The sequence below is a fragment of the Fukomys damarensis genome, unplaced genomic scaffold (genome assembly GCF_012274545.1).
Source record: "Fukomys damarensis isolate Sample0158 unplaced genomic scaffold, DMR_v1.0_HiC HiC_scaffold_15, whole genome shotgun sequence".
Lineage (NCBI taxonomy): Eukaryota > Metazoa > Chordata > Mammalia > Rodentia > Bathyergidae > Fukomys > Fukomys damarensis.
The window spans coordinates 14,107,165-14,122,414 of NW_022900927.1; the positions used below are offsets into that span (position 1 = coordinate 14,107,165).

The 15,250-nt window shown below is 36.6% G+C and overlaps 1 protein-coding gene across 1 annotated transcript in view; it reads left to right on the plus strand.

The window, feature by feature from the left end:
• Positions 1-15,250, plus strand: part of Slc2a13 (solute carrier family 2 member 13) — a 271,310-nt gene that overhangs the window by 14,038 nt on the left and 242,022 nt on the right. The window contains exon 4 of the mRNA XM_010615434.3: positions 11,439-11,647. Within this exon, the coding sequence (XP_010613736.2) occupies positions 11,439-11,647 (209 nt within the window). The remainder of the gene's footprint in view (positions 1-11,438; positions 11,648-15,250) is intronic.

Consider the following 15,250-nt stretch of genomic DNA (forward strand, 5'->3'; position numbering starts at 1 on the left):
ATGAAGGTTGCAAGTTTTTATTCATAAAAATACCCCACAGGAATATATTTTAAAAATAAATAGTTAGAAAAACCATTATGAGAATTAAAATAGAGTACTTAAAGTAGTTGAATGAGCTAAGTAAGAACAAGAAAGCAAAAACAGTATCAAATATAGGTGAGACAAATTGAAGGCAAACAGTAGGTGTTGTAATATTTACAATCTCATAGTAACATAAAAGTTATCATTATGTAATGAAAATACGTGACAAACCTACAATGTCTAAGACATATTTTTTAACGCTGTGGCTAGGTTGAAAGTAAAAAGATGGGAAAAGATAGACTGCACAAAGTTAAGTACTGTAAAAGAAACACATGTGGCCATATTCGTAATTATACAGTGAGATTATTTGTTTCATTTATACTACTAGTTTATCTTAGGTTGTTGAAAAGAAAGTTTTGTGTTATTATCTGTTTGTTCTTTGTAAAAATCTTTTTGTCAATGTCTTGTACTCTGAGTAACTAATTTGAAGATAATATTTTCTTACAAAATTTTTATTTTTTCATAACATAAAAAATAGAGGAACATTTCATAATGATAAAGGCACCAATTCATTAATTATTATAAGTGTACTTTGCCTAATTAGAGAGCTTCAAAATGGATAAATTAAGAATTAGATTTTGTGGTTACCCAGGTAAGAATGTACAGTACTTAAAACTGCTTAAAATGCTAAATTTTATTTAAATTTACAATAAAATAAAAATTAGAAGTTAGGGGAAAACAAATACTACAGGCTCATATCTAAATTTAAAATTTTTCTTAGGATAGACAAAAAGTATAGTTATGGAATAACTTCATGACACTCTAAGTTGCTTGTCAGCATTGACATTTGTAGACTGCTACATCCAAGAATTGTTGCAGTACACATTCTTCAAGTTCATATTAGACATTCTCCAGAATCTTCCAGATTCTGGCCATGAGATGTTAATATATCTATCTATCTATCTATCTATAAATAGATAGATACATATATATATCTCTGTATATATATCTATAGATATATATATATTTTTTTTTGGTACTGGGGATCGAACTAGGGTCCTTGGACCTGAGAGGCAGGTGGTGGAACCTCTGAGCTAAATCCCCGGCCCTAAGGAGAGTAATTTTAAACTAAAAGAAAACACACCAGAATTTGTGAAATGCAAATACTTACAATAGTGCTTAAATGAAAGAATATAGTTTTAATGTGATTATATTAGAAAAGATGGAAGGTTAAAAAGTCATCTCTGAAATTTCATGTTAAAAAGATGGAAATGTATTAGCAAATTAAAGCCAAAGAAAATAAGGGATGAAATAGTAAAAAAAGTTATGACTTTTAAAGAAAAAAAAAGCACATATTGACATTATCAGGAATAAAAGAGGGTGTGTCATTCCTGTTTTTGTTATAGGGATAATGAGGGAATACTATAAACAACTTTGTGCCAGTACACCCAACAAATTATGGCAGGTGGAATTGGGTGCATTACCTGACAAGCACAATTTACCAAAAATGGCCCAAGCACAAAATGGAAAGTCTGAGAATCCCTGTATTTATTAAATAAATGGAATCTTATTCATAACACACCTGTAAAGTAAATTTTAGGCCCAGCTAGTTTCACTGGTGAATTCTATAAAGCATTTAGGCCTTGCACCTGACAGGCAAGTGTTTTACTGTTGAGCTGCACCCTCAAACCCTAATGTGAGTGAATTTTAAAAAGTTATACTGAATGAAACAAGTTAGATACAAACAAATGCATATATTTTCCGTGATTTTTTCTGAAGTTAATTGATGTTTAAACCCAGCTGTGGGAACAAATTATCTCAGGGATTGTGCTGACAGTAGGGATCGATAGGAGAAGTAGTTATCGGGGAGCTTTCTGGAATGATGGAAATGTTCTTGATTATGATGGTGGTTACAGAAGTGTGCATATTTTCTCATAACTCATAGAATGAGTGCATCTGTATCTCTATATTTTGTTGTATGTAACTTTTATCTACAAGAAACAAAACAAAAGTCCAGACAATTTAAACCTTGTTTTGGCTCCATTCACTGTATTCCCTTTCCACACGGACCAGTGAATAAATGTTTCTGCTGTGGAAACTTGTCTGATAGCCTCTGTTGAATAACTCTTCTGACTTTTAGACTGTGCTTAAAGCCCATCATTATAATCAAATCTCCCTGTTTGTTTGATCATTACTGGTGTATAGGCTCCTTGAGCTCTAGGGATCTTTGATGTATCTCCATAAACTCGAACCTAGACCAGAGCTTTACAAGGATGATTGAGAGATTGGGGATACAGTTGAATGTGTGTGTGTGCATTATTTTCAGGAACTGCACTGTGAATTTCATGTTGGTATTTATATATTTTGCCATTTAATTCAAAATCACCTCATACCTCTGCAAAATGCCTCCATGCATTGATTTACATAGTTATCACAAGACAAGCTTCTCTTAGAACCTATCTTGTTGCTTCTGCAATCAACACTAAATAAACTTGGACAAGCTAATTAAATTTCGTGCTGATACTAGTTTTCTTAGAGGGGTCTTCTTCTGCACTATGTTCTCATGGTTAATATTTTGTTATGTTTGCTTATTTGGCAAAGTTTTTTTTTTTTAACAATTTGCATACATGTTTTCTCTAGGTAAGTCACTCATTTGCTGATTATGTTACACCAGCAAGTAAATTGAAATGTTCCAGGATGACTGACATGTGGACTTTTTTTCCTTATGCACTCCCTGTTATGGTGTCAGGTTTATATTAGCTGCCACTAGATTATTGGGTCTGTCAGTCATCAGTGTTGATGTTCTGCGTGGTCCTTGGTGGCAGACAGATTAATTTACCAGACTACAATATCAGTTGGGCAGTTCTTTCCTTATTTACTTCTTAAGAGTTGTGGGCACAAGCTAAAATTTAAAAATGTTACCAAATGAATTGCTACAATGTAAATATAGCAAGTGGCTAAATTCAGCCCTTTTGCACCTACAAGATTGTATCGAAGAGAAAGTCATAAATCACAATTTGTGTTTGAGTATGTTCTGTAAATATTTCATTACTAATCTAAAATGATGACCATTTCACTTGTAAATCCTAGGATAAAGATCTTTCAGTAAACATATCTTAATACAGTTCTTAAGTATATGAAAAGTATATGAAAAAACTGAAAATCTGTAGGAAAGTTGAACAGTTGATCTCTGGATAGAGGGCTGAGGGAACAATATTAGGTGCTTTGAATGGGTTTGGGCCTTGCCTACCCTGTTTATTGTTGGAAAGTTCCAATGTGAGGAGGTGGTTGCAGAATTATGCAGCACTGCACCATCTCTGATTAAGGTTATTCATCATGCTCAATGACTGTCCTAGTTCTTGGCCTATAATAATTCAGATGTTTGTTGGATAAACACATGAATAATGTCTAAAGAGATTATAAGGAATTTAGATTTAGCTTTCCATGCAAACACAATAAACCTTCATTAGGTAACTTTTTCAAAGAGTTCTGATTGTAACTGCTGACTGTTTTTATTCTCATTGAACTATTTCAGGGGAAGAAAAAAGGTAGGAAGTTTAAAAGATTTTTACAGTTTTATGTTGAAAGCTGGGAGTGTCACTCAGTGATAGAGTATGTGCTTACTGTGTGAGAGGCCTAGGTTCAATCCCCAGCACTACCATCACCACCACCACCACAGCACCAAAAACACAAACTAGCTTTTAGGAAACAAGCTCAGCATCTTTTAGCATCTTAATATTTAGGATATTCCTCTTAATTTATTTTGGTCTTCAGAATGGATTAATATGCACAGTACCAAATTAATATAAACTCAGTCTAAGCTGGAAGATAGAAAATAAAAATAAATAATTAAAATTACAAATGTAATTTTGTCACCTGGTTCTTTTTCCATTTTATTAGACACTACTAGATGTAATTAGATACTGTTGCTAAAAAGCTTCATTGTTTCAGGTCAGCTTTTTTTTTTAAACATTAAAAAGATTTTTTAAAATTTTTATTTACTTATTTTTTTGAGACAGAGTGTCTCTTATAGTTCAAGTTGGCCTGGAACTCACTGTGTAGCTGAGGTTGGCCTTGAAATCATGGCAACTTCCTGCCTCAGCCTCTCAAGTGATGGGATTATAGGAGTACGCCTAAGTCAGCCTTTTAGAGATTGTCGCTGACCATTATCTTAGTGTTTCAAAAATATCAAGCTTATCTGTGACTAGAAAAAAAAAGTGGAGGTTTTGTTTAAAAAGATGATATGTTTTTGACAAAATGAAGCTGGAAACACTAAGGAAATACTGATTGAGCTGTATCTTCTTGCTCTCACAATCTGTTAGCAAGATAATTGGCCAAATAACCATCGACTCTGAAAACCTCTTCTGTCTCCAAATGAGAACTGTCTTCCTCCCTTAGAAGAAATTACCTCCAAGAGCTATAAAAACAATTGCATACAATTTGATTTAAATATAATATGTTGTAATAAAGCTCCCTTAGCTGTGATAGTTTGCTCTTACAGCTTGACTTTCAATTAAAATAATAGATCATGTAGATTTTCCAGTGTAACGCATTGGCAGTCTTTTCATATCACTTGGGAATTAAAATGGGGACAAGAAGAGAAGAGAAATAAACAACACGAATGCAGGATGCAGTTCTTTACTCCTGCACAGCTCCTTTGGGAGAGGTGAAGCTTGGGGAGCTATCACAAGACAGAGGTTGGAAAATAAATTGTACAGTGAAACAACTTCAGATGCATCATGCCTGTCATATCAAATATTTTAAAAGGCCCAAATCTCACAAATCAGTTTTTGCTCTTAATGATTTTTTTTAAAAGTTTTTTTTTTTTGTTGTTACCTGTATTTTTTTCTGCATGGGAAGTTTATCTGTGTATGTTAAAGAACAGTAAGTTCAGTTTGGCAAAATGCTCAAAATAATGTTGACTCTTGTAAAGAAGACATTTGAACTAATAGCTGTTTTCTAGTGAAAATAGTCCTGCTGCTAGGGAGCTGTTATGGATCTGGACCCCCACCCCCAAGCCTGGTGGGGTTAGAGGAGTTGGAATCCTAGAGTATGTTGCTGGGATTCAGGATTTGTGATTACTAAACCACAACAGATGATACTACACTGGTTTGACACCACAATCCTGGTAGTTTGATGAGATAAAAGGGTAGAAAGACACTGTTAAAGTCCTTTGTTGCTTTTGCTGTCTTCTGCCACCATGAACTGTTTCCCCTCTGCCACCCTGCCTTGGAACTGCTATGAACTAACTGTAAGCCGGATAAATCTTGCCCCCTTTAACTTTGGATGTTGGTTATTTTGTCTTAGCAGTGGGAGAAAAGACATTATCATAGGAGTTGTGGTTTAATGGGAATAAGTTTGAGAGAATAACATGATGCTCCATCTGCTACTGGCTGATCTGTGTTGTGAAGTCCCATTTGCAATTACCATCCAGGTGGGTGTGTGCTCTGTCTCACCCATGTGGGTGCCGTTGAGTGCCTGTTTGTGGCCAGCCCTTTGGCTTTGTTACTGCTGCAGCTCATTACTGCACGGAGGCAAATAGTTCTTTCTGAAAGAACCTTGGAATTCAACATGAAACTGGGGTGAACTATGCCCTTTTAATGAGTTTGGTGGAACTATTAAGTAATCATTTAACGTTATTAGCACTTGGCTTACCAGAAGCATTTATTATAGGAGCCAGACTTCGTGGACTTTAATTACAGTTCTGCCACCTATTAGCCATGGTTTCTTTGTCTATAAAATGGAGGTGATAATGGTAACCACTGCTAGTGTTGTAGTGAAGATAATACATGTTAATGGAACTGAAGTCCTTTTAGACAAAGCTTGGCACATCTTAACTGGTGTTACATACTAGCTGTTACTGTTAAATGATTATATGTGTGAGGTAAGCTCTGTATTGAAGTTTATTTTCATGTATTTAGAACATAATTATCACCTTTCTGGAACTTCTAAAAAATAACATGCAGAATAACCCCTGTTATCAGTTCAGAGAAGGTGATAGTTATGACTGCAGGCTTTTGTTGCTTAAGCAGCCACATGTTGGATAGTACTTGTCTTAAGTTACTTGAGTGGGAGCAAGCAGGAGCGATAGTGAGTGTTCAGTTCAGTGAAAGGACTTGTTTTCTTTTTTGTTTGATTTTTTGCTGTATTGGAGATTGAACTCAAGTCCTCCTGTATATTAGGCAAGCACGCTACTACCCAGCTGCTTCCCCATTCATTTCTTCATTCACTCACACATGGTGGAGCTGGGGAATGAACCCAGAGGCTTCACACTGAGCTACATCCTCATCCCTTTTTATTTTTTATTTTTGAGACATGGTCTTACTGTGTTGCCCAGCCTGGCCAGGAAGTACTGATCTTCCTTCCTCAGCTTCCCAGTAGCCGTGATTACAGATGCTCCCCACCCCTTCTGGCAAGGCCCCTTGTGGTTTTGTGAGGCACCTGGGTTAGTTGTGGTAGCTCCCTATTAGAGGACCCATTCCTTAATTTTTTGGTCAGCAGGTGGTGGTACTGCTAGTGGTATCAGAAAAATAGTTTGTTAACTTCATGGTTAGCAGACTTTAAAAAGTGTTTTGGGATTGTGATGCTAAAGAATATTCTAAAGATTTTATGAATTCATGAAAGCCTGGCATTTTTGTTTGCTTCAGCTCACCTTCCCTTTGTCAAGCCTGGTGTACTGTTTTGAAGCCACAAGATCAATGGCTTTTTCCTTAAGGTGTGGACTTTGGGTGCTTGTTGTTCATTTTCACCTCTTGGGTTTTTAAAACATTTACATCTGTTGTTCTGGGCACATTAGCACCACCTGGAGAGCTCTTAATAAAATAGAATTACCTGGGCCCAGAGCCCAAACCAATTAATCGGAGTCCACAGGGGAGGGTGGGGCTGGACTCTGGTGTGCTTTTAAACCTCCCTGGGTGATTTTAATGTGAAGGGAGGGTTTAGAAGCCTTGATATAGTTTACAGTAGTAAGATCTCCTCTGTCTTTAGGGGCTGCCTGCTCTAACCTGTCACAATGCTCTTTGCCATTCATCTGGCTATTTTATTCTTTTAAATTTTAATTTAATTTTATTTTGTTAGTACTGGGTATTGAACTTGGGGTCCTTGCACATCCCAAACCCTTTCCCCCTTTTTAAATTTTACTTAATTTTCCTAGCAATTCAGTAAAATAGACATTGTTCCCATGTATTAAAATGTAACTTGACTAGGGCCTCTTGGCTAGTATCCCAGATCTGAAGTGTATTAGTCAGTTGCTACTGTAACAAAATACCTGAGAATACCAACTTAGGGGATCAGTTTGTGCATTTATGTATATACCTGTGTGTGTGTGTGTGTGTGTGTGTGTGTGTGTGTGTGTGTGTGTGTGTGTGTGTGTGTGTGTGTGTGTGTGTGTGTATACACACACAGATATAAACATAAATGTGTGTGTGAGTATATATTTGTAGTGCTTGGGATTGAATTCATTGGCTTGCACTTGGTAGGCAAGCCTCTGTCTCTGTGCTACATTCCCAACCCTTTTTATTGATCACTTTGAGAATGGGTCTTGTTAACTTGTCCAGCTTGGCCTCTGTTGTGCCCAGATTGCGAAGTCCCCAAAGACCACCAAGGAGTCGAGTCTGATGCACAAAGAGTTTATTGCAAGCTCTAGCCTGGACCCTCATACCTCACCTACCAAGTGGATCTGAAACGAGAGTCCTGATCCCCTTCTAAAGCATAAATTTATAGGGCTTGGGAGGCTTGAAATCCTCTTTTTTTTTATTGGTGCTATTTTCTATTTCTCATTTCTATTGGGTGTTGCTGGGGCACTTGTGAGAGCAGGAAGAAAATTTATCAGGGTGGGGAGGGGGCTAGGGTTAGTGGGCTAATTCAGGGGGAGGTTAGTGTGCTCAGGAATGTAGAGTGTTTCCCTTATCTATACAGAACATCCTGTCTTTTCTTTTGCTAAGCTAATTCCCTCAGTTTTATGGTCCCCTTTCCCAGCCATCTGGCCTTGCCTTTTCTTTTGCTACCCAGGGAATTCCCACAGTTCACCTAGGAGTCACATCTTACATGAGATGGCTTTCTGTCTTAGAATGGAGTTAATTTGGTTTCTACACCTCCAACTTTAGATCCTTCAGCCTCAGCTTCCTGAGTAGCTGGGGTTACAGGTCCGTACCACCATCCTGAGCAAAAATGGTTTATTTTGCCACAGTTTTGGGAACTTCAGTGCATGTTTGATTGGCCCATTGCTTTTTTGTGTGTGGATGGAGCACATGGCAGGGGAATCTGTCAACTTCATGGCCAGCTGGGAAGCAGAGACAGCAAGGAATAGCTGAGTCCTAACTTCATCCTCAAAAGTACCCCCTCTTCAAGTTTTTACCCTCTCTTCCATGTGGTAACCACAGCTCAGCATATGAGCATTTGAGGGACACTTATCCAAACTCTGACATGAAATGAGACCACATCTGTTCCTCTGCTCTTGCTGTTGTATATCATAGCCAACCCCCTGTCCTATGTATTTGAAGTCTACAAAGCCATGAAAGTTATTCCTATCAAAATATTTTTGTCTTGGAAAGTAGATTAAAGTCCCTTGCTTTACTTTTAGAAAAGAAGTGTTAGGAGGTAGGTGCATAAAACTTTTTTTCTTGACTAGTGTTTGCAAAGAGGCTTTAATATCCTTAAAGATTGGCAGCAGCATGCACATTCCTTTCAGTAGTGTCTTGGTGCATTGCATAGAATTATAAATTTTGCCCCTACACTCTTGGGATTTACTTGTTTCAAAAAGCTCTAGGTCTAAAGTAGTCTCTCTCCTATAGCTGGCTTCAAAAGCATAGATTAATATGTGTGTGTACATTTTTCTTTTTTCTTTGCCTCTATTTAAATTTTTAAAATATAGTTTCTTGAGATTTAGTAGTCAGTAGTAAAGTACAAAGTATTATGTGATCATACTTGGGCCTGAAAATGATTCCGTTTCAAGTGCTTTTTTGAAGTATTCTCTGTTGCTCTTTAATCTTAATTTTTAATCATGACAAGTAGAGAAATGAAACATCAAAATTTTCATATTCAAGAGTTCTCTATCTGCCTTTTATGAATTCCCTCTCTCCCTCTTTTTCTCCCCTCTCTCATTCACACAGACATAAACTAGAGATTAAATCCCCCAGGGTCTTTGAGTGGATCTACATCCCCAGCACTGTTAAAACAAACAAAACAAAACAAAAACTTTTCTTTTGAGATGTGGTACTCCTAAGTCACTCAGGTTGGGCTCCCTCACAGTGTTGGGGATTCAGGTCTAAGGCCTTGAGTATTGCAAGGCAAGTGCAGTACTGGTTAGCTACACCCTTAGCCTACTTGTTTTAAATTCTTCCAGAGACTTTAATTTGGATTGAAATTTTATTCATTTATAGCAATAAAACATTCATGTAAATAGTGGATGTTATTCTGTAAGTTAACATCTTAGGAGGAGCATCCAAAAATATATACATCTGTGAGCTATCCTTCTCTGCTAGGCCTGATTGTGTCTAGAGTAACAAATGATTTAGTTGGACAGAATTTCTGTGTAAGTACTCTTACAGAGCTAAACAATTCATAAGAATTGCTTCATAAAATGTCAGTAAATGATTCTGAAGTAGTTATTGGAGAAAGGTTAGATATATATAGTTGCTTTCATATAATTGCGTCAAAGATTTTCTGAGTGCCTGTGGTATGCAAAATACTAGGTGCCGGACCATTGAGTGGAATAGGTTAAATAATTTATTACAGTATAAGATACAGCGAAATAAATCAAGCTAGAAAAGTGTGTGATTAAACTGATGTTAAGAATCTGTTCTGAGGGAGGACAAAGAGTGATTCAGTGTTGGTGTAATGATTACAAGTCATGGATTAAAGTGGCAATTACTGTGTCATTCATTCATCAATACTTGTTTAATTTCTGAATCTTTTCACATGTTTTATTTGTAGTAAGTGATATTCTTAAAACCCACATGAAAATATGTTGTTAGAATTAAAATGAAATTGCCTAGAGAGTAGATTTACTTCATGAAATATATCTCGGGAACCTTTAAGGCTGCTATATTTTGTGTTTAATGTAGCCTAAAAAGTAGAATAGCTTTGAAAATGGCATTGAGTTAGAGACTTTTTGGTAACATACAACTAAGTGTTTGTAAATATGGTTTTTACATAAATGGGATTGACTGGCTGGGCTTTGTCATCATGAATCTACTTTGGAACACACCCAGGGAATTTGAATTAGCACAAGATATCGAGGTATCCTACTTTCATAGACATTTCCATTTGAAAAAGACCTTAAAGTTTATCTAACCTAACCCCTTCATTTAAAAAAAATCAAGTCTGAGAGATGTAGATCAGTCTGAAGCTCATAATAATTTGGAGAGATCTAAGGTATTGCTGTATCTGTAGTTCTATTGTTATTTTTGTTATTTCTTTAATTAATTTACAATAATGTGTCTATCTACTATTTATCATTTTTCTATCCATAAGGAATAGACCCTCAAAGAAAATGAAGGTTAATTTAAAAGAACATGAGCAATTTTTTCTATTTGTAGCAATTTAATTAGCATTATTTGCTACTTGTTTGTATGGACATTCTCATTAGTGGAGGTAAACCTGATGTATAATAAAAAAAATGTAACCACTACAAAGAAACAAGTTTGGATACTTGGTTTTATGAATACTGTGTCTTTTAATAGGTATGTTTTTCTTAGTTACTGGGCTAGTTAGCTGTTCATTATTTTGACAGATACCCTAAGATAATTAACTGCTGAGAAGAAAAGGTTGGCTTTGGCTCAGTTTCAGAGGTTTCAGTCCATAGTCACTTGGCCCTGGTGCCTTTGGGCCTGGAATGAATGAATGCATCATGGTGGGGCACATATTATAGATGACGCTGCACACCTCATGTGGCTGGGAAGCGGAAGGAGAGAGGCAGAACGGGCTGGAATCCCTGCATCCCCATCGAGGATGGTGCTCCGCAGGGTCCTCAATTCTTGCTAGGCTCTACTTCTTCAGAGTTCCACCAGCTCTGAATGCTACAGAAGGATGGTACACAGGCCTTTGGTGGATGCCCCACATTATTCCATACAACTTTACTATGTAAAAAAACATGATTGTATTGTGTATATTAGTATTAAATAGGGTGGTCAGTATGCTGTTTGCATAATACGTTTGGTTCAGAATGTGTATATGTAACAACTGCAACTATTTTTCGGTGTAATTTGTATAAGAAAAATGATGTTAACATTTTTTCATTTTAATATTTTCAGTACAGCGTAAAACACCCTTTCTGTTGCATGCATATGTATAAATAATAAAACATTTTAACCAAGCATTAGATACTACTTTGGTCCAAACACAGAAGTATGTGGTAAGCACATGCTAAGTGATATTAGAACAAATTTTACAATAAATGTGAACTTCTCCTCTTGCAGGTACATGTTGGGGCTTGCAGCAATTCCCGCCATTATACAGTTTTTTGGTTTTCTCTTCTTGCCCGAAAGTCCTCGATGGCTTATTCAGAAAGGACAGACTCAGAAGGCTCGTAGAATTTTATCTCAGATGCGTGGTAATCAGACCATTGATGAAGAATATGATAGCATCAAAAACAACATTGAAGAAGAGGAAAAGGAGGTTGGCTCAGGTATGTGCTTTTATGAAATTTAAAACTATACAGTATTTTTAGAAATTGAATTTTTTTAGTATTATTTAGTATAGCTAAGTTGTGTAATGGCTTATGAACATAAACCAAAATAAATATATTTTAATTTAAAAAGTAATATAGTAATGCTATGAAGGAAAGCACACCCATAGTGTTAACTGTTCTCACATAATTATCTTTATTATTCTAAGTCAGATATATTGACATAGTTGTCAACATTTTGTGTTTTTCTCAGTATGTGTCTATATAAGTCACATAACAGTCATGTAATTTTCATACTAGTTTTTGTAAAGGATATGAATACCTTCATGTTCTGGTTTTGAAATAACTTTATTTATTTATTTATTTATTTATTTTGGTTTTTTTGAGACAGGGTCACAGTGATCCCCCTGCCTCAGCCTCCCAAGTGCTAGGATTCCAGGCGTATGCCCCCACGCCTGGCTGAAATAACTTTATATTTCCCTGTTTTCAGTAAAATGTTTAATTAAGTATCTAATCCAAAATTTTACAATGTCAAAAACTAAGAAAAGAAAATTGTGTCGATATATTTATATTCAGAGATTGTATCATAAAGAGATTTTAAAAAAATTCTTGGGCCGGGGATTTAACTCAGTGGTTCTGCCACTTGCTTTGCAATCTCGAGGTCCCGAGTTTGTTCCCTGGTACGAAAAATATAAATAAATAAAATAAAATTCTCAGGCAGGATAATCTTTATAGTCTGATTTGGGTAAGCAATTTGCAAGATGTAGATAATTGGTAAAGGTATGCATTTTGAATACACTTTTTTAACAATAGGGGTTAGACAACTTAAGTCACGTTTCCCAAATTTATATTTGAAATGCGTGCACCTTCCTTTTATCTTTACATTTAATTGGTAACTCAAATGGTGGTTCTGGCTTATAGTCACATTATTTATCAGGCCCCAGAAAATGCTCAATACACACCGCCTTATTGATCCATGTTATACACAGTGTTAGAAGGTCCGTCCACTCCTCTGCTTCCATTGTGGTAGTTTTGGTGAAGCTAAAGGTTGTTGCCATCTTAAACAATAGGATACAGATTGTAGAAGTGCATCCCTCTTAGCCACATGACTTGACTTGCCTTTGTGTGTGTGTGTGTGTGTGTGTATGAACATGCATGAATAATACATATCACTCTCCTGAAGCTATCACCTTCTTGCTCAGATCTGAACCTCAACTAATTGTGAGCCCCTTGGATGTGACAGTCATTTTTAAAACACTTGTAAGCATCTACTGTACTTTTAACAGTGTCACAATTTTCAGAGTAACACATAAGTGCAACCCAGTGAGATCCCCATCTCCAAAGAAAGAAACTTGGCCAGTATGAGGAGATAGGTATGTTTATCTGGTTTTAAACATTACACAATATATATGTGTATCAGAACATCACGTGGTGCTCATAAATATATACGTTATGTTTTTATGTATTGGCTAAAAAAAAGAAACTTGATCATGGTAAAAAATGGTCTGCAAAGGTAGGAATTTATATCAGCCTGTAATGTCCAGGAGCAAGACTCTGTCATTATGATTGGGAAATACAGACCAGTTAGGGACTTAAATTTTAATAGATTGGCTTGATCTTGGCCTTCCATCAATTTGCTTTCAAGAGTGACAGACTAGATCAGTGGTGGTGAACCTGTGGCATGGTGTCAGTGTTTTTCTTTTAGGGCAAAAGATGGTAATGTGCGAGCTTTTTTCTAAACTGAAACCTCAGCATTCAGATTTAATTGGCACTTTGCCATAAATGAGTGGGTTTTGGTTTGCAGTTTGGGTACTCATCTCTAAAAGGTTTACTGTCACTGGAGTAGATGGATAAATACACAGAATTAAATAGCTAACTTCCAAGTAATAAAAGTGTCCTGACCCAGGGATGAGCCAGACACTGTGCTGGAGGATTAGATAGAGATGGCCTGTTACTCTGTCCACGGGGCCACGCCTTCAAGCTGGGAACTGTCGAAAGTGGAGTGCAGCTGGCTGAAGGGAAGAACCTTGGCTTTGATACTCTACACCAATGGAATATTCTAGGAGGTTAAAAAGACTTCAAGGCCTCTTATTTTTTGTAAGGAGAAATGTCATATTAGACATAATGGTTTAGTTACCTTTGAGCTTGCTAGTGGTTCTGAATTGGTAAACTAAGTCCATGTCAAGGGATTTATGCCTGTGGATTTGTGACTTGGGACTGTGATGGAACTTGCGTGATCCTTCTCTTTTGGTAGAATTATTTTTTATGGACAACTGAGTTTAGACTTAACTTTTTGGGGAAAATTAACTTACCTACTGATGTGTGCATTCACTGCATTGGTTCCTTCTTTGGATGTTTGAGATGCTAGGGCCTCTCAGTTTACTCTTCAGGGTTTGAATCTACTCAGTGTAGTGAATGTGGCAGTTGTGCTGGCTGTGTCAGCAGTCAGACAGAGACGGTCAGGCCATGCTGTGGAGCAGAATAGAGCTGTAGCAAAATTTCCTTCTCTCAGGGCCACAGCAGAGACACAAGCCTCATTAGCGCACAGCGCACAGTGTCTTGGTGGGTTTCTCCAAGAAAGTTGATGAAAAAACAACAAAGCAGTTTATGGCAAAGGAGTGAACGTTTAGTTTTGCCATGTGTTCAACAATATTTATACATCCCGTGGGAATAAAAGTGAGACTAAAGGAAGTAAGAGGTCGGTTTGGAAAGCTCCTTGTAGTGCAAAGCAGGGAGATGGAAGACTCCATCTGGCACCATCCCAAACTTGTGTCCTAAGATGATTATGTAATCAGTTTCTTTTTGTTTGTAAAGAGCACCAGATTCCAGATTATAATAGTTCCAAGACCTAGATTTTTTAAACTTTTTTTTTTTGTTGTTGTTGTGGGTATCTAACTTGGGACCTTGCGCTTGTAAGGCAGGTGGTGGCACCACTGAGCTAAATCCCAAACCATCACTCAAGGTACTTAGCAAGTAGCACTCATGTGGCAGTAAAATAGACAAAGTTCTGGTCTATTTTTTGGGGGCAAATGATAAAAGAGCAGATAACATGTTATGTAATTGTTAAAAGAAAAACAGTATGTATAGTAAAATAATAGAGTGAAAAGGGGCTACTTTAGATGGGATGATCAGGCCAGGCCTTAATGAAGAAGAGGATTTGAGGGGTGAGAAGGAAGTAGCAACACAGAACTGAAGAGTGGAAAGGCAACAGTAGGTTAAAAAAAACATCATACGTATTATTAAGTGAACCAAATTAAGTGTTTTGGTTAAGTTTTGATAGTATCTATAAAACGTACATGTTCCAGGCTTTAAAGACGTTCTGCTAAGATCTAACTAATCCCAGGTTGCCAAGCCTAAACTTTGAGTTAATAGTGCTGTGATTACCACCTTCAGGATTGGAAGCAGATTTGAATACAAAGCAGTATCAGTATCACTCCTGTCATTTGTTGCATCTCTCTGTATTTTGTTTTCTTAATTTATTTCTATGGCATAGATGCATAGTAGTCATACCTGTATATATAACAGAGACAGAAATTATTGTTATATAATATATATATATAATATGTATGTATATATATGTGTGTGTGTGTGTGTGTGTGTGTG